The following is a 20915-nucleotide window of genomic DNA, read 5'->3' on the forward strand; positions in this document are numbered from 1 at the left end:
AAAATGTTCGAAATATCAATTTCATAAACTTAATTTAGATGATTAGATGACACAAATGCCTTGTAATGCACTACAACTATTAGCTACAATACAGTGTACATTAAAAAGGGTTACCAACATCAACTACACCTTGGATGATTGAAAATCATACACAGTCAAGACTATCAGACAACATTTCTCATAACATAAGATCAACTTATAACATGAAATGTCAGATACAAGATAAAACTTTCCAAATCACACAACAGATAAACATTTTAAATTGGTCAATGACTGTTCATTTTAAAAATCTCTAGTATGTTTGTCATTGTTCTTCATAATACAAAAGCATTTGTAATGCACTAGCTATTAACCACAGTATTAAAAAAAAAAAAAAAAAAAAAAAAAAAAAGTGTTGCCAACATCAATTACACTTACGGTTAACAAACAAGACCAGAGGATAACATTTCTCATAAAATAAAATCAACTTAATCTCACAAGAAAGTCAGATACTTTTTGATACATATAAATATAAACATTTTAGTTCTGACAAACTTTCAGGCACATATTTTGAAATTGTTCTCAATGACAATCGCTCTTGTAAATATTGTAAAACTGTAAGCGTGTACTAATTGAGAAGTAATACTTCTTGTTACATCCACTATAGTTGTATTTGATGAAGAATACATTTGGGCCACAAGAGGCAACACTGTAAGTAGGAATGTCAGTTTTAAAAGGAAGAGAATGTGGTGTTTCAATATTAGATGTCCCAGTCTTAGAAAGTGAAGACAGAACTAATCTGTGGCGGGCAGAAGTTTCACACCTAGTATATCTTGTCCACAGCACGTCAGGCCCTCATCAACAGAAATAATCATTCTGTCAATCCTCGCACTGATGTACTGTCATGTTGTGCTCTTCAAACTCTCAATGTAGATTGGCTGTGGTCTAGTCTTTGATGCGGTCTCAAAACTGCTGCAGAGGAATGCAATATGGCTCCAGGCTTAGAGTTAAGGGGGGAAAAAAACAAATACACTTCAGGAGTTTAGAAAGCATCAAGACATCATTAAAAGAATATGTAAAACATACCGGTACAAAAGGAAAATGAAGGAAAGAAATTTCCTATTTAACAATGCAGTGACTTCCAGGCAAAGGTGGCAGACGATATGCCAGAACAACCAGCATTGGGTAGCACTTTTCATCTGAAAATTAATGAAAACAGATTAGAGATACAATAAACATTTAAGTGCAGGATTAAGGGCAGCCTAAGTAGGGTTGTTGTGATAACCACAATACTGACAAGCCAGCTGCACAGGATGGCAAATATTTTTTTAAGGCTAAGCCCTTCTCATTTTACACTAAATGCATGTGTTTTTAATGTTAAATAAGTTAATAAGAGTGAAGAGTGTTCTTTTTTTCATTTAAGACTTTGAGTACCATTGTGATTATTTACAGCGGCTCCATAGATCTGCACTAAAGAAACCTAAACAGTCAGAGATCAACATGTGCAATTACCTGCATCTGTCCTTCTTCAGGTCAAGTCATATATTAATGAATATTTGTTATAATAAATTATACATAAGAGATGTGTGTAAGTAAAGAGTTCACAAATACATGCCATCTGCTTGGTCTTCCATCCCGTCTATAAGAGATGCAAAATCATTCCTTTCCATGGTAGCTTTCAATTCCTCAATCTATTCATTTAATATATATATATATATATATATATATATATATATATATATATAAAGGAAAAAAACAGTGTTACTAACAATATCAGAACTTTTGCATTGTCTGTTAAAATATTTTAAAGGGATATTTCACCCAAAAATTAAAATGATGTTATTGTTACTGTTGTTGTTACTCCCCCTCCTATTGTTCCAAACCTGTACGAGTTTCTTTCTTCTGCTAAGCATAAAATATATTTTTAAAGAATGCTGGTAATCAGACAGTTGACGGCAGCCTTTGACTTTCATAGTTGCAAAGAAAAATACTATGGAAGTCAGTGGCTACCATCAACTGTCTGATTACCAGCATTCTTAAGAATATCTTCTTTTGTGTTCAACAGAAGAAAGACTCGTACAGGTTTAGAACAACATGAAGGGGAGTAAATTACAATTTTCATTTTTGGTTGAACTATCTCTTTAAGTAATGGAAGAAAATAAGTAAAGACTGAACTGCAATGAGACCTACCACACTTGGCATATTCAAGAAGCATGGGTACTCGAAGATTGTGGAAGTCCCCTTCGATATCCACGACCTGCCTGATGTTCATCTCCACTGCTGATTTAATAAAAGATACAAACAAATTATTGATCTCAACAATATACCTTTTAATTAATTTCTAATATCTATCAAAGAGTCAGATGATGTAGTAAACTGTAAGTTAGTTTATCATGAGCAATTTAAAGGCCAACTGACAACAGTCGAGGAATGCAACAACCAAAATCATCTTTCAGAGTTAAAAAACAAAACAAAAAAACCCACACATTTGGCTGTTTTTGACATTAAATACATACTACTTACAAATCCATCTCCTTTTCCTTTAATCCGACCCAGCAAAGATGTGAAAGTAGTGACAAAAACAAGCTTTTGATTTTTATTCATTCGAGAGCTTTTTGTGTGCTACCATATGAAATATAGGTATTGTTTTTATTTCCATAAACACAAACTGCCCGCCCAGGAGATAACACATTTATTGTGCCAATCTGACCAAAGGCTTTTTTTTTTTTAAATTACACATTGTGTGTTAAAATCCTACACAACATGTGTCAGAATGCTGTCAACACAACCATGTGTGTTGTTTTTTGACACATCTGTTTTTGAGTGAATATGACAGTAACTCATACAACCCCTGTTGATGAATCAGTGTCTTAAGTGAAACAATAGGCATGTGTAAGAAAAATGCGAATACTAATATTTTAAACTTGACCATCATGTTCACTTTTTGTGGTTTCTGAAGTGGTCCTGTCCCTTTGCATTACACAGACTAAAAATATTTTCTTGTGTTAATCTGAAGAAAGAAAGTCATAAACATCTGGGACGACATGAGGGTGAGTAAATGAGAGAATTTTCAGTTTTGGGTGAACTATCCCTTTGAAGAGCAAGATGTGATGCAGAGGCCAGAAACATTTTCCAGACAGCATACAAGAATGTGTTGAATTAATGAGGATAGTCAGAATTAAAACATACAATATTAACATTTTGAAGGACCATATTTTTTTGTGTTGTCTAAACGTCAGTCTAAAAGGACAATTAATTTGTTTATTTGGGGCATTTAGAGTTTTGTTTTTTTTTCTCAGCAAATAGATGATTAGATGAATTAATAAGCAAATCATGTAATTAAGATTTTTTTTTTAAATTCATTGACAGCCTACACTGTAAAAAATTCCTGTAAATTTACATGGAAATTTAACAGTAAAATGATGTTTTCAAGTAATAGCAGTAAGTTGCTGTTATTTACAGTGCATTATGGGAAGACTTGTTCACTTCGGGTTGCGTGGTCGACCAACGACAGCATGTCACCGTTATTTAACAGAATTATACCATATTTTTTTCCAACGTGAACAAGACAGCATTTTGGATTATCTGCATGAGGTAAGATTGCAACTATTTATGATTGTATTTGCCTCTCTTTAAATTACTTATTACTTAAAAATATTACATCTTAAACATCCAATGACACTTCTGTGATTTAAATCAGACGACTCTATTATAGGTAGAGGGATGATTGAGCGACCGACCGATCGATGGAGTTCAGAGTCAGACTGACATCACATCAGGTAAATCCCTAATTTTCATCCAAAATGGATATTTTACTTCACGTAAAATATGAGTGGGACTCGGTGGGAGTGAACAAAATCGATTGTTTTTGTTGTGTGATAACTTTTACGTCGCGGTCATTTTGTATCTGCCAGTGTTGTTTGCCACTACGTCCGATTTTACCTTTTTATCAAGTACTTCTAAAAATAATATTATAAAGCTAAAGTGAAGCCTTTGTAATTTTAATTAGAAGCCTGTTAGTGAACGGGTATAGGCTACGCTAGGAATCCATTTGTTCGTGAGTCGTGAGCTGATTTGCACATAGCCTACACACACTGTTTGTCGGCGATGCATCAATCATACAAGTGAAGTTTATGAAACACCCAATTTCATGTGCTAATCTTTAATGAAGAAATTATGTCTGTTTGCCTATGCAATGCAAGCAAACCTGAACTTGACATAAATTACATAAATTGTTCTCTTTGACAATAGATGTCTGCCACTTCTGCTGACCTCGAGAAGACTGGTAACCTGCCTGTGACTCCTCGTTTGATCCTGCTTGGTAAGTATATCATATTAGACATGTCTGAAATTTATTTTACTAAAACAAGGCTCACACAAGTTTTACTATTAGAAGATCTACATTTATGTGCCTTATACTATAGTACTATAGCACATGCGTGATCTACTGAGCAGACTCCAGTGGGCATGACAGATTGCACACAATATTATATATTACAATAAAGTTATATATTACACTTTCCAGCAACCTGCCAAAATAAAGATAAACAAATAAATAAAGGGCAAAAAAATATTAAAATGTAAACGTTATAATTGTTATAATCTTTTAAGCATATTGTAAAAAATATTTAAGACTAATTTTTTAATTTAGCAACCTTTTATCTAAAGAGTGAATTTTTTACTGCAAAACAAGAAATGCCACGAATTTTGAGAAAAAGCTGCTGCACATTCAGTCATTCTAGGCCACAGAAATCAGGGGGAAAAAAGCCCTGTAAATTCCTGGAGGGACTGATCAATTATCTAATTAGTGGGTTGGTTTGTTAATGACCAATGTTTTGTATGAAAGAAATGTAATGAGCAATGTTTTAATGAAAGAAATATCTAAATTAATGAACCTTTATAATTGTACTCACCACATACTCTTTCACCAAATTGCCCAGGTCCTCATTGAGGTATACGCAGAGCCCCTTGATAATACACTCTCGCCCAACATCGACGTCATCATCCTGGCCAAGGGTGACAAGAGCAGCACAGTTTGTGTTAAATACTAAATCTTTCCCCCCAGATCTATATAAATGACTGGACTGCTCATGGAATTCTAAACTCCCGGTAGGTAAGAATTTAGAAACTGTTGCTTCGTAAAGTGTTACCCAAAAATCTATTGCCTTGAAATAAAACAAACGAATGCCTAAATAATGCAAACAAGTCATTGGACCTGGCACTAAATAAAATAGTTAAGTTCGCTTGTGCAGCCACTCACTGCAAGTTGGAATATGTTAGTCATGAAGATATAACTGTGTATGCGTTTTTCCCATAATGCGCTGAAACATGCCATTCTTTTATAGTCATGTTCACATTACAATTTTATGTAGCCTATATGGCAGATCTGTTTTGCACATGATGCCCTTAATGGCACCTTCATTTTCAATGTGATTTAAGCAATTCAAAACCATCGTGGCCGTACGCGTTTCTGTCTCAGCAGGAAGCAGGGTAGGCCAAGGGAGTATCGCAGTACATACCGTGGGTGGTGTATTGTTTTTTCCGATTCAGTTTGAATATCGTTACATCCCTAGTGTCCAGATGATGCAACTGGCCTCAGTTCTCTAATAAAGATCAGTGTTTTCCCCAATAAAAAAAATATTATACATACACACACCACAGACAAAAACTCTAACATACTTGAGCCATGGGTTCCATGATGCTCTGCAGTCTTCTTCCTATTTGCCCTCCTCGCTTCTGAAATACCTTTAAAAGTTTGTCAGACAGCATATCGATCTGTGATAAAAACCTGGACTGCAGGGCCACGGTGGTAATGCGCTTAAACTCAGCATTTATCTGAAAAATAAATAAATAAAAATACTTGTAAAAATACAGCCATACCCAGAGAAAGTGTTAAAAACTATTATCATTAAATTAGTAATTTCAAAATTAAACTAGAATATTATTTGTAATACAACTCTTCTTATGACTTTCCAAGTAACCCAACTCTATTTTTGTTTTGCTGTTAGAACTACCGGTAGTTAACACTTTACATTTACATAACATGAACTAACAATTAACAATACTTTTCTAGCATTTATTAATCTTAAAGTTAATTTCAACATGTACTAACACATTAAAATCAAATTGTATCTGTTGACTGGAGATACAAATACAACCGCATTCCTGACCATTCCTATCACCTGATGGGTTCCTTGCCACTACTCAATATTCAACAATATTATTCATCTCACTACACTAATATTTTCAGAGAATGAAATTAGGCTGGATGACCCCACTTGAAGCACTTTAAAGCATGCATATGCGTTGTGATACTCTAAGACAGTAACTCAGGGGAGAAGAATTGTTGAATAAAGTTATTTTTGTTTTCTTTGCGCACAAAAAGTATTCTCGTAGCTTTCCAAACTGAAGTTGAGCCACTGATGTCACATGGACTGTTTTACCGATGTCCTTGCTACGTTTCTAGACCTAGGAACATTGCAGTTGCATTGCTGTCTATGGAGGGTCAGAGAGCTCTCAGATTTCATAAAAAATATCCTAATGTGTTCACAAAGATCTCGTGGGTTTGGAGCGACATGAGGGTGAGTAATTGTCATTTTTGGATGAACTATACCTTCAATACATTAATGTTAACAAATGCAACCTTATTGTAAAGCAGGGGTTCCCAACCCACCAAAATTTGTTAAATGACATACCTCGCTTACATCAAAGAGAGCCGGCCATCTTGCCTTGAAGTCTTGGATCATGGGTGTGTCACGAACCACTTCATATCTTCTATGGGAAAATGTCTTCTCCATTTTCATCCTAATCACCTCCCTGTTGTTGTTTTTCTTCACCTCTGAAAGAAGTGCCACTCTCAGATTCTCAAGGCTCTCATCAGATTCTCCGGTGGGATGAGGGGGGCAGTAGTTTACTTCAGAACGCCGTGGTTTTTGATGGCAGCAGCAGCATTTGCTTTGTCTGCTGGTTTGTGCTTCACAGAATTTACAAGTACCTCAGGGCATCCCAGTTTTCTCAAGTGAGTGCGGTAAATTGCGAGTTTATTCTTTAAGCTAGCTTTCCAACCAGCATATCCTGTCAGGAGCCTTTTTCGGTGAGACAAGGATGTTTAGAGATAAGGGCCTCCCCAACGATGTTGAACTCCTTATCAGTGGCATAAACTTTGTATTTGACAATTTCTTGAACCAGGCCTTCAAGAATGTTTGACTTCAGTTTAGGATCTGGAATAAGAAATGTACCCTTCTCTTTGTATGCTGCATTGCCTCGCTCAAGTTTCAGCTCTGCATCAAAGGAAAACTGAGGGACATGGAAGAAGGTGGGCCAAAATTGTCTAGAGCTGGATGTCTCAAAAACTGTTGTGGAGAGTGTGTCAGTGTCAACACACACTAGACATGGATGAGGTTTCATCCACTGAGGGATTGCATAAAGCAGTCTCTGAAGTTGAAGGGATATCAGCACACTGTGGAGCCGAGGCCTGTGTTATGGGGATTAGTTTGACGGTCCCTCTGTCCTGTATTTCATTAACTGAAGTGAGGTTCAGGAACTCATTTCCAAATAGTGCATCCATAAACTGAAGCCTAAAGTTAGTGTTAATGCCACACTGTCTTTGTACCTCGGTAACAAGTTCACTGACAGAATCTGGAAGTCCATTTTGAAAGTTCAGTCTTTGACTGCTGTTATCTCCCAGGATCACTTTAATAATGGCTGGAGCATGCGTCATTGTACGTCTCAATCTGTGAAGATGGAGAGAAAAAAATAAAAAAAATACATATATATATATATATTTTGTGTTAGTGGCTGAAAAATGCAAGATAGAAACATGGCCTACAAGGAAGTTAGTAAATAAGAGTTAAATTGATGTTAGACAATAACTCAAAATCAATATGCAACAATGATACTGAGAACGTAAAGTGGCATGCTCATAGAAAGTCAAGCAAGTCAATAACAGAATAAGACAGCTCTTGAAAGTAGTTATGTTAGCATGCACAATACCTTGACTTTGTACTTCAAGGCCAAACTTCACCAAAATATTGCATAGATGTATAAAAATAAAAATAAATTAATTGCCACTCTGTTAACCAACCTTTTATAAGGATATGCCTTTTCAGGGTCACCATCCGGTTTGATCCAACCATGTAATCAGCCAATGGATAGGTGTCAGCGAGTTCACTGAGTGCCAAAAGCTTGACTTCTCTTGAAGGTGACACGTTCAGCTCAAAGGCTCTATAGTGTTCATTGTACCACCCTGACAGCACTTTCACAATGAAGAACAAGTTCTCATTGATGATACAAATCTGAATAATTTCAGCAAACTCCGCTAAGCCACCTGCTGATCCATGAGCAACTACCATACCTTTGCTGTAAGTTATGCCACTAATTGATGCATTCTTTGCAAGATACACTTCACATGCGTTTGGGTATTTAGACCTAATAGCCCGAGCCACTTCCTCTTTCAGTACATCAACTGGGACTGTGGACACATTAGGTACATCTAGGCTAGATTTACCATAGGATGGTGAGTTGATGTGGAAAGCGATCATCAGCTGATGTTTCGAAGCCAAAGTCAAAGGTACATTCTTAAAGCAACTAGTGTGTTTCATAATCTTCTTAAAGAAACCATGCTTGGCTTCGAATCGCATTGTCCAGACAGCCGTTAGAGGGCCAAAATACCTCAACATCTGAGGGTAATGTTCAAGATAGTGGTGCTTTGGTAGAAGTCTGACATCAGGGAACAGTTCTAGGTACCTCTGTCTGTGTTCAACTATTTTACTTTCAAGGTATGAGATGGATTCATCATTATGCACAGGAGCAACCACTAGCTCAACAATATCTTTTAAATGCATCAATACAAGCCATGCTGGTTCATTTTCTGGCACATATTGTCCAATCAGAAATGGGAGCAACATCAGCAAGCTCCAATTCTCATGGGCATTGCCTCCAATGGTCTTCCGAGCTAAGAAACTCTTTGGTACAATGTGTGGCTTATTTGTCTTGTCTGACCATTTATAGGGGAATGACAATATAGCTTTATTTAGGTCATCGAGTGCAAACAATTTCTTTGATATCAATAATGCCAAGCAGTAAGCCAGTTCAACTGGCACAATGCCCTCAAATAAATCGTGAGCAATGTCAGGGGGAAAGCCAGTGGCAACGTGAAAATGATTTAGATTTTTGGTAAAAACACACTCTCGTTTAACTCCAAAACACTGTTTGCTGTTCTCATAAGCTATTTTAACATGGTCTGCGTGGACCTCTTTAGTTCTTGGGCTAAAAAAACCAGATGCAACACAGTGAGACCTAATATCACAACTTTTTGCTGTGCAAAACCGACATATGTAATCACCAGAAAAGCTCTCAGTGAAGCCAGCAATACTGTGCGCTCCTAAATTATCTGCCACAACACTGTGCACTGTACCTTTAAGAGATGAACCTAGCAAAGGGACATACACACCATGGTCCTCCAGAGTTTTAAGATCATTCAGAAGAGGTTCCAAAACTGTGTCATAACCATATGTTTTTACATCATCACTTTTGCAAAGCACGGCAAGATTAATAGATGATAAAGTTGAGTGAGAGCCTGGTGGAAGGTTTGCTAATATCCAATAAACACCACAAAGTTTGTGTTTTTTCCTAGAAGTGCCTAAGGGATTGCAAGTCTCAAAATCATCAATGTACAGACAAAGTAAGATTCGTAACTCATCATCATTCAAGAAGCAGTTCTTCTTAAAATGCCAACCATCTTTAGGGGACCTGTATTCATAAGATGGGTCAAAATTAATGTCTTCCTTTCCTCTATGATTTTCAATTACCTTGTCAAGAATGACTTTTCTATTCAAAATTTGCTGTATTGATTTTAACAGCGGGACATATTGAAAGGACCGTTTGGTTTTATGATCAAGTATGTAGGTAACTGGTTCCACAACACTAAATTTTTCTTTGTAATATTGTTTGCGTTGATACGAAGTGGCAAGAGGGCCACCTTTTTCAATAGCTTTGGGAACAGGGTTAGAAGAACAAATTACAGTAACGATTTCTTCAACTACAGAATCGTCAATTTGGAGGTTGTGGCTCTTTAAGATGTCGGTTACAAAACCTCTAGATACTGGGACTGATGCAGAGCTTAGCAAGTGGTAAACTTCCTGTAAGAATTCATCAATAGCTGTGCCTGGCACATGAACCAAATATTCTAACTTCAGTAAGGCTGCTGCAAGCTGCTGCTCAATATCACTTGAGAGTGCCTTGTCCTCATTATTCCAATCCAGGGATGTACCAGAGTCCTCCTCTATACACTCATCCAGACCATCAAGAAGTGAATGATCTAATGACAGAGATGCTACTGTAGTTGTTTTCACTATTCCTGGTTTAAAATCAGCTAGAGTGTGTGGTGTATGTTTCCGACTCTTGTGAGCTTTAAAGGTTCCATATATACAAGTGTGAAAACCACAACCAGCAAACATACAACTAACATTTTCATTTTTCTTCAGATGCAAATGGATATGAACAAAGTACTCCCTTTCATTTGGCAAGTTTTTACATGAACATAAGTGGCAGCTAAAAACAGATAATTCTTTTAGTTTCTGATTAGCTTGTGTAGAGTGCACTCTGCTGTGATGTACTACTAAAGCATTCCATGTCTTAAATGTGCACGGGCATTCTGAATACGTACATGGATACTGGCTTGTACGTCCAAAATGAGGATGCTTGACTCGATAATGGTTTAGTAGTGCCAATCTACTGGAAACTGCTACTGAGCACCCTTTGCACTGCCACATTCACTAGAGAGGGAGACAGAAAAAAAGAAAAAGAGAATTAATTTTTTAAAGAGAGGAATATTTTAAGTAAGAAACAAAAATAAGTCAAATATAATTGCAATATATTGAAAAATACTCACCACTAATATAGAGCCTTTGCCAATTAAATTGCGTGTTAATAGATGAATATCCGATATCTGTAAAATATTAAAAACAATGCATTAGTTCTAAAGCATTAACATTTTCTCAGAGGTAGTTAAGGCACCCTAGAACGTTTACAAATGTAACTTTTCATTGAGTGGAGGTAATAAAATAAAATACATTAAAAATAAGCCAGTTATCAGGTCTTTCAATAGTAAAAATGACTGTAAATCAAGACTGTGCACTAACACAATGAATGGAAGAAAAGTGCAACATGCAAAATGGCAGAATTTGTCCGTCTTCTAAATAAAAGGCCAATCATCGCTTTACGTAGTTGGAGGCTCCATTTGCCCGAGACACCGACCTGAAGCTTAACGCCATTTTAGCATAAGACACCACATCTTTAAGACAAAGCATGTAGGATTTTGGTACGGATTTAAAATACTAAAAATGGAGTGTTGGCGAGCATTTTATAATATTTAAACGATGTGTAACATACCCTCCCCCAACTCAAATAAATTGGCGCCACCAGTCACTCCGACAGGATTTCCACATTCGTTGCAATTAAGGCCTTCCAGTGAAATAACTTGCCTTGAAAGAGAATTTGCAATAAACTCAGTCTACAGAATAACGAATATTTTCTTTACGATAAAATTTAAAAGATACCTCAGCCAGAGGGCATTTTAACTTTTGTACTTAGCATTCCCTCCCCCGCCTCAAATTAGTTGGCGCCACAAATCACTCGCTGACTCATCATACACAGACATTTTTTTTTTTATAACTGCTTGAATGATTGTACACAATTTAAAAAACAAAACGTTAATACACATCATGGTTAACCACCTTAACGTTAAACATTAGCAATAACTTTGCATCTCCATGGGATTGCTCGATACAATCAGTACATAAAAAATTTTTAAAAGAAAAAAAAAAAAAAAAAACTTAAAAAGGACTAACATTAACAGCTGCATGTCAGTTCAAAGTTTTAATTACCGTTTCACACTGTTGAAATCCACCCCGACGCACCTTCCAGCTCCACAGCGAGAGAGAAAATGGCCTACTGGAGAGCAGTTAATTAGTTTTCCTCGCGCGTTCCAAGGGGGCGGAGTTTCCAGAGAAAACATAACTAAATTATTACATTTCAACATGATTAATTCTAAAAAGTTGAACATCCTTCAACATTAATTGGATGACACAAGACTAAAATATGTTTAGATGAGAAACATAAATTAATCATGTTGGAAATACTAAATGCATTTTTGCAAATTCAACAATCCCCCATTTTCATTTTTTTCAGTGTAGAATCCACTGTCTTTGAATGTTTTATTGCACTGGGCTGGGCTGCGTTTCTCAAAAGCATCATAAGCCTAGATTTATCTTACCTAGATAATCATTGCCACCAATGGTGTCTATGATCAACTTAGGCATAATATGCTTTTGAGAAACGCAGCCCAGATTTGAATTTAAAATATTTATTCAACTAAGCCAAGTCTGATTCTTGGTTTGAGAATTTAGTTCACTTATAGAAACCTCATAGTTTTTTTTTTATCACTATACAATCACTATACACTTTATTGTATTTAACCTTTTTTCCCCATCTCGAAATCTGGCTTGGCATTAAAGGGTTAGTTCACCCCAAAATTTAAATTCTGTCATTAATTTCTCACCCTCATGACATTCCAAACCCGTAAGACCTTCATTCATCTTCAGAACACAAATTAAGATATTTTTGACTGAGAGCTCTCGGATTTCATCAAAAATATCTTAATTTGTGTTCTGAAGATGAACGAAAATCTTATGGTTGTGGAACGATACGAGGTGAGGAATTAATGACAGAATTTTGGTTAAACTATCTCTTTAAGTAAAAAAGACTAGAACAAGGTTCGATGTTGTCATCCTGTACATGCAGTCAGGTTGTTACAAATCAGTATAACATTTTTTGTCTATGGGTCAGCAGTGTCAGTTACCATTCAAAGACATGACATTGTGTGCCGTTGTCAGGTTATGAAAGAATTTTCTCACTGCCTTTTCTACACTTTCTAGAGATCATAGAATAAACATTGTTCTATCCATTCCTTTATGATCTAGGTGAAAATCCGGGGCAATGGATGAAACGGTGGATGATCAGCCTGGAAGGCCGAATAATCTGCGAGGGTGTGCAGCCAACTTTTCTCACTGGACTTGCTGCATTGTTCTCTTTGTATTACATCTTTAATCTGCAGTACCAGGAGGAAGCAGCATCCACACTGGAATTCCTTCAAAGGTAAATTTGCACTTATATTATTTATTTCTAATTAACATGTTAGTATTTGTATGGTGACTTAATGGAACAGTTCACCCAACAATGAAATTTATCATCCCATGATTTACTCACCCTCAAGCCACCTTAGGTGTATATGACATTCTTCTCTCAGCGAACACAATCAGAGTTATATTAAATAATATCCTGGCTTCTCCCAGCATTGTAATGGCATTACATTTTGTTTTTCAAGTTTGTTCACATCAAGTTTTTGATGCCCAAAAAGTGTATTCATCCATCATAAAAAATAATCCATACAACTCCTGGGGGTTAATAAATGTTTTCCGAAGTGAAGTGATGTGTTTTTGTAAGAAAAATATCCGTATTTATAGCTTTATAAACTATAATCACTGGCTTCTGGCAACGGCTGTACGCACGTTCATGAGAGAGTCGAGTTCTGGCAGAAGGGTGATCTCTGACCCGACGTAGGACGTAGCTCCCCTTCTCTTACAATATTTTTATTTTTTATTTTTTTTCTAATTTAGTTGTATGGATATCTTTTATGATGTATGAATGTGCTTTTTGGAGCTTTAAAAACACTACTCAATGCCATTCCAAAGCTGGGAAGAGCCAGAAAATTATATAATATAACTCTGATTGCGTTCAGCTGAAAGAAAAAAAATTCTGTCATTAATTCTGTCATGAGGGATTCACCCTCATGCCGTTCCACACCCGTAAGACCTTCTTTCATCTTCAGGACACAAACGTAGATATTTTTGATGAAATCCGAGGGTATCTGATCCACACATAGGCAGCAATGTCATTGCACCTTTTGACCTCCAGAAAGGTAGTTGAAAACATGGTTTAAAATAGTCAACGTTACTGCAGTGGTTCAACCTTAATTTTATGAAGTGACAAGAACTTTTGTGCACCAAAAACAAAACAAAAATAAAGATTTTATTTAACAAAATGAACCGTTGTCATCGTAGTGAATTCAGTGCAGGCTTCCTTATTTACATCCGAATGCCAACTCAGTATTGGCGAAGCTGAAAACTTGAGCAGACATGCATGCATGCATGTGATGTTGACAGGAAAAATATCTTAATTTGTGTTCCGAAGATGAACAAAGGTCTTACGGGCGAGTAATTAATGTCAGAAATTTTATTTGAGTGAACTAACCCTTAAAAATATAGTTCCCCCTAAAATAATGATCTCATTTACTTAACTTTATCACAAACTTGTGACTTTTTTTTTTCTTTGAAGGCCACAGTAACACAATACAATAATATATAATTTCTCAACATTTGTGAATGCATTAACTAACATGAACTAACAAAAATATATAAATTTGTTACTAGTTATTAGTATTTAATATAGTTAATTGATTATGTTAGTTCAGTGCATTAACTAATGTTAACATATACACCCTTTTGATTTTAACAACAATGCAAATATTGAAAATAATTAAGATTAATACATGCTGTAGAAGTATTGTTCATTCTTAGTTCATGTTAACGAATGAAATTTTATTGAAGTGTTACCAAAATTTTGATAATCAAAATCATACCATTTAAAATCATTGTTTACTGAAAATATTCCTTTCTTATATTTTTTTAGACGTTTTGTTGGAATAAATCCTGAAAAGGGGACCAAGGCTGCCAGAGGAAAAGTTACATCCAAAAAAACTGGGAAAACGGTGCAAAAGAAAACCATAACCGTCAACACCAAAGTGTCAAACCTCTTAAAGAGACTTATGGACTTTGAGTGGGACTTCATTTAAAAATGTAGTTGACAACCCCACACCCATGCAGGTTGGTTTTGAAAAATGTGCTGGCCTGGTGAGTTGCACTTTGTTTATGCCAAGTTATTTAGGTATTAAAAATGCTGATGCTTTGTTAAAGCATGTTGTTTATTTTATTATTTTTAATAATTTGTTTGTTTCAGTGCAATTGTTTTTGGAGTAATGTTTGAAGCCTGATTCGATATATTGTTTGTTTTGTTTGTTTTTGCTTTTTCGTAAGCCATTTTTGTATTTTGATATGTTGATGGGTGTTTATTTTTTATGTGCACTGAATATTACTTGAATACTTTTACATTTTTATCATAATAAAAAAAAAAAAAATCCTAACTTGGCTTTATTCCTTTTTGTTACCCATGGATAAATATAAAGTGCAGGGTTATTATAGCATTTAAAATTTGAATTATTGGGTTGTGACTAGTATCTAATTAAACACTGTAAAACATTTCCTGTAAAAAACGTTAATCTACTGGCAGCTGTGGTTGCCAGCATGATACCGTAAAATACGGAGCACTACTGTTTTAAAATTAACAGCTAAATACGGTTTTTCAGCTACAGTAGACAACTGTAATTTAACAGCTATATGCTGCTAAATTACAGTTGTCTACTGTTGCTGAAAAACAACGGTATTTAGCTGTTAATTTTAAAAACAGTAGTGCTTCGTATTTTTACGGTATCATGCTGGCAACCACAGCTGCCAGTAGATTACCGTTTTTTTACAGGGAAATGTTTTACAGTGTAATTCCTGTTCAGTGTGTCATATAATGGCATATTATAAATACAACTTATCCACTACCTTGTGAGAACATCACTAAACATGAATTACAATTAATTTAACATACAATGTTCATTTAAACACTTATTTTTTTGGAGATTTATAACATTTAGCTAATTTAAAAAAATAAAAATAAAAATATCATTCCCACAAAAATATTAATTGTATTTAAAATTCTCATCACCGATTTTATTTGCACTCAATCTTGTGCATTCAGCCAAAATCAAATCAAAACAGATAAGTTATGAGCTCACCTAAAAGCAAGGGGCGGTTTCTTTATTTGGACGAAAGGGTGACAAGGGAAGTGTGAAAGGGAGGGATTTTTGCTATCGAAACCACAGTGTCATACTATCTATCACTGTTCTAGACAAGTGGTTTTCAGACCCTGGGATGAAAGACTAAAAAAAATAATAATAAATAAAAAACTGGGTTGCCAGGATGATTTAAGCAAAATGTATAATATGTAACAGTTCAAGACTCAGTGAAAGAAGGAAGGCGGAACCCGCAAATGTAACCTTAAGAAAATAAACAAACCGTTAACAGGGCTGCCAACTCTCACACATTCAGCGTGAGACTCAGGCAGTTGACACTTTTCTCACGCCACACATCCATTTTCTCAAGCACCCTCAGACTGTAATAATAGAATGTTGGCAAATCAGATTTGGTTAGGGCTGCATTTGTGCATTTGTGTTTGTGCTCTGTAAAGCGACAAAAGATTCAATTTAAAACGTGTTTTGTAGCCAATCACATACTTGATTTCTTGAACACCTGTGATTGGTCATTGCATTCACTCACCTCTAAACACGGGATTTATTTTTTCTGCATGCTGGTGAATCCTTTCACTGTAACACAATGTAGTAAAAGGTTCACTGATTATAAAGGAACTTTGTGAGACTGAAGTAAATGACACCTTATTAGTCATTATAAAGTAAGGGCTATTTGCATACTTTCTAGGCTAGATATAATCAGAGGTGGAAAGAGTACGAAAATATATTACTCAAGTAAAAGTACCATTACATTAATGAAATTTTACTTAAGTACAAGTAAAAGTACCAGTCTAAAAATCTACTCAAGTAAAAGTAAAAAGTAGCTCATTTTAAATTTACTCAGAGTAAAAATTACTTAGTTACTTTTTAACAGTGGGAGGGACGCAAAAATGGGATGTGCCAAGGGTGTCAAACTAAGTTCCTGGAGGGCCACAGCCCTACACAGTATACATAACCCTAATTAAACACATCTGATCCAGCTAATCTAATCATTTAGGCTTATTTGAAAACTACATGGTATGTGTGTGCAGGGTTGGAACTAAACTCGACAGGGCTGTGGCTCTCCAGGAACTGAGTTTGATACACCTGGGATAGGCCTATAAATTTCAAACTAGTTGTTTTTAATTAAAGGAATCAGTTATTTAGAATAAGACATTGGGGCTGTTACCAGGCAAATTAAATCAATATCAACTAGGGTTGCAAAGGGAAAAATTTTGCAGAAACTTTCCATGGGAACTTCGTCTGGAGAATTTTGGAAATATTCCAGGTTTGAAACTTACCAGGAATTTATGGGAATTAATTGGAAATTTGGGGGAAATTTATAAAACCGTATCATATACAAACATAAATATAAACATTTTGTTTGATCATAGGCTCACATGCATGCAAACTAGAGGTCGACCGATTCATCGGTTTTGCCGATTAATCGGCACCGATAGTTGATTGCCACAACTATCGGTTATCGGCAAAAATCCATGCCGATAGTTTTTCGGTTTGCAACCTTTGCCGGAATGGCATTATACAGTACGAGAGCGGCCTCTAGAGGCGGAAATCACTGACAGCACGTCTTGTTTATTTTGACACGTGACACTGAGCGCTGCACAGAGCGGAAACTCCAGACGCGCATTTAAATGCAGCCAACAGAAAAGCCTGCCGCGGAACAGAGCGCCATTCACATAGTTTTCTATTAAATTACATTATATTTGTCCCAAATCGTTGTGAATGTATATAATGACTTCACCCTAGGCTATAAATTATGTATTGTGCATTTTTCAGCAAAACGTTTGTCTTTCTGTGGCTCTAATAAAGTCGGTATGCTTCATATAGAGAGCTGTAATAGATCGCGCGTTCTCTTTCCACTTGCTCTGTTTTTTTTAAACACCGAACTTCAAACTCATTTATGCCACATTGTTCATTCTGGAAGCAAACTTATGTCCCTTTGGTGATTTAAATAAATTGTTTTAGACCGCCACTTGATCTGAACGCAAAGCGTCTGGTGTGTGTGTGTGTGTGATACCTCTGAGTTCTCCTAGACGCAGCGCTGCGCGACTAACTTTTTTTTTTTTTTTTTTTGACTAGATAATTATCAAGTGTTAAAAAATAGAAGCAAATAAAGTGTGTGAGTACACATACAATATCCATATGTATGTAATTTTAATGCTATGGCCTTGTGTAGATATTTAAACATGGCCATCTTTAAGCATGACTGTTGAAATTAAATGGTAACATTTAACAATAAAAGTCCATTCGTAGCATTAATGAAAACTGTAGAAATATTGTTCCTTGTTAGAGTGTTTTCATTTCAACATTCACTATTAGCTACTAATAGGCTATATTTTTACATTTTAAAGTTTCTTTTAACATTAGCAAATTATGAAATAACTTTAATGATCAATATAGTAAATAATATTAATATTTGTATTCATTTACAAAGTATGGTTCAGTACTGTTGCTGCTTTTTTTTTTTTTAAATAGTAAAGCACTAGCTCTCTTTCAGTATCCATTTTGAAAACTATCGGTTGCTTAATCGGTATCGGCCAGTGTGGTCCAACCTAGCTATCGGTATCGGTAAAATCCACTATCGGTCGACCTCTAAACTAATACAAATTTTTTTTTAAATGACATTTTTGGATATTTTGGGGGGAATCTGTGATGTTTTTTTTCAGGATTTATTGATGAATAAAAATTTATGAACAGTGTTTATTCAAAACAGAAATATTTTCTAACAATATAAGTCTTTACTATTACTTTTTAGTAATTGAACACATCCTTTTTGAATAAAAGTATTAATTTATAAAAAAAAAAAAAAAAAAGATGAAGAGAAAAGATACTGACCCCAAACTTTTGAATGGTAGTGTATTGTTAAAAATGCTGTTTTTTGTTTTTTTACTCTTTATTCATCAAAGAATCCCGAAAAAAAGAAATCACAGGTAATAATAATAATAATACAATTATTATTTCTGAAGAATCATGTGACACTGAAGACTGGAGTAATGATGCTCAAAATTCAGCTTTGCATCACAGAAAACCATTATTTTAAATTGTAATACCGGTAATATTGCGCAATATTACTGTTCGGTTCTGTATTTTTGATCAAATAAGCGAAGGCTTGATGAGCAAAAGATATGCAATGTTTAAAAACATTAAAAATAGTAATGTGTCCAAACTTTTGACCAGTAATGTACTTCTGTATGATAACAGAAAACGGGCTAGCAGAAAGAGCATCACAGCTTGAGCTAGCTAGCACATACCTCATAAATTGTCAATGAAATAATGCTAACGCTTAGCTTTTTCATATCTTGATTTACTGGCTAGCTAGCTACTGTATAAACACTTTTTGGTATTTACTTGTTAAACTTGAATCCCATAGATCAAATATATTTAGAATATCAAAACTTAGATGTAGTCTTTGGGCTCAAATGCACAGGGCTCAAGTTATAGCGAAAGTTTGGAGTGAAATTAGGGGAGGGGCCACACAAAGGGGAGGAGTCACTCAAAGGGGAGGGGTAAGTCAAAGGGGAGGAGCAACTCAAATATTTGCAGCACCCAAGTTTTTGCTAGCAGTTCAATTTTACCTATTGTTCATAATTGACCAGCACAAATAAGTTATAACATTTGGCAAATCTGATGAAAGAAAAATTTATTCTAATAAAATAAAAAGATGTATTTAAAAATACAAATGTATCAAAAATAAAAAGAAATTTTGCCTCAAATGAGCCAACTGAACAGCAGTACTCAGTTTACATACTGTACACACATACATTACAGTACTTACCCTGAGCATGTATGTCAAACTGTGTGTGTGTGTGTGAGTGTGAGAGAGAGAGAGAGAGAGAGAACGAGAACATTTCAGCTTATCTTTCTTTTTTTCTGTTGTAAATGTTTGTTGCACATTTTGATGCCTGACAGGGGTAGAGGACTCCCACATAAAGCGCTGTCATGATAATAGCGTTCCATCCAGAGCCAAACTGTTTCTAGTTTTGGTTTTGTTCAAACCCACCATGGAAAACACACTGCATCTGAATTAGAATTTGGGGAAGCCTCAGTGCTTTATATGGGAGCCCTCTACCCCTGTCATCAAGGCATCAAGATGTGCACCAAACACAGCAGAAAAAAAAAAATTCATAAGCTGAAATGTGTTCTCTCTCTCTCTCTCTCTCTCACACACACAGAGCTTGATATACATGTTCAGGACAAGTTCTGTAATCCTATTGTGTGTGTACAGTATGTACATTGAGCACTGCTGTTCAGTTGGCATGTTTGGGGCCAAATTTCTTTGTATTTTTGATCCTTTTTTAAATATGTAAAATAATTTATTTTATTTGGATGAATTTGTCTTTTATCAGATTCACCAACTGTTGGTGAATCTGATAAAAGACAGATTCACCAACGATTCACATCTCTAGCACTTTCCTTTCAGGAATCCAAAGCTAAGTTAAAGCTTCTGGTTGCAAAGAAGTTGGAGAGTTTTTTTTTGTTTGTTTGTTTTTTGACTGCATCAATAATACTTTAGCACGAATTTGACTATATTCATCAACATCAGCTCTCACTATCTTTTCACAGGCAAGTGATTTCGTAGAGGAATCTTAAAATCGAAATAAATAAATGAAGGGGTTACCTACAGCATTCATCGGATCTTTCTCTTCCAATTTACGCCGGTTTCACATGTGCTTTGATATGGGCAGTGCCGTGTTCCCCTCTGTCACGTGTATAACATGCTGTACATATAGTTTACATGATAAAAAGTAATCTTAAAGTTAATAAATGCCTCTAGTTTTAATAATTTAAACAGGCCTTTGAAGTGGGCAATAACTCCTGGCAGTGATGTGTTTTCGTGTAGTTGATTCTATGCTAAATCTAATATTTGATTTTTTTTTTTTTTTTAGTTGTAGATTTAAGTAGAAAATGAGAATCGCTAAAATTATTGAATATATTTTGAGACAAAGGTCTTCTTAATGATTACCAG

The 20915-nt window shown here is 35.4% G+C and overlaps 1 protein-coding gene across 11 annotated transcripts; it reads right to left on the reverse strand.

The window, feature by feature from the left end:
• Positions 1-1590: 1590 nt before the first annotated feature.
• On the reverse strand, positions 1591-20603 carry LOC131544470 (uncharacterized). Of its 11 annotated transcripts, none has more exons than XM_058782692.1 (11): positions 20572-20598; positions 16479-16525; positions 16218-16314; positions 11865-11931; positions 10871-10927; positions 8063-10754; positions 6684-7712; positions 5659-5724; positions 4893-4985; positions 2170-2259; positions 1591-1670 (listed from the first exon to the last, which is right to left on the reverse strand). In XM_058782692.1, exons 6-7 carry the CDS (start codon positions 10749-10751, stop codon positions 7708-7710), a joined length of 2694 nt encoding a protein of 897 aa, XP_058638675.1. In that variant the 5' UTR covers positions 10752-10754; positions 10871-10927; positions 11865-11931; positions 16218-16314; positions 16479-16525; positions 20572-20598; the 3' UTR covers positions 1591-1670; positions 2170-2259; positions 4893-4985; positions 5659-5724; positions 6684-7707. The 11 variants fall into 11 exon arrangements, with proteins under 11 accessions (XP_058638675.1, XP_058638671.1, XP_058638674.1 ...); XM_058782688.1 differs by having other exon boundaries at positions 5659-5814; XM_058782691.1 differs by having other exon boundaries at positions 6675-7712.
• Positions 20604-20915: the final 312 nt, after the last annotated feature.

Source organism: Onychostoma macrolepis, chromosome 07 (assembly GCF_012432095.1).
Source record: "Onychostoma macrolepis isolate SWU-2019 chromosome 07, ASM1243209v1, whole genome shotgun sequence".
NCBI classification, from domain to species: domain Eukaryota; kingdom Metazoa; phylum Chordata; class Actinopteri; order Cypriniformes; family Cyprinidae; genus Onychostoma; species Onychostoma macrolepis.

Coding starts and splice junctions, on each gene's coding strand:
- LOC131544470 (XM_058782685.1), bottom strand. CDS start 10,751: ATGTGGCAGTGCAAAGGGTGCTCAGTAGCAGTTTCCAGTAGATTGGCA.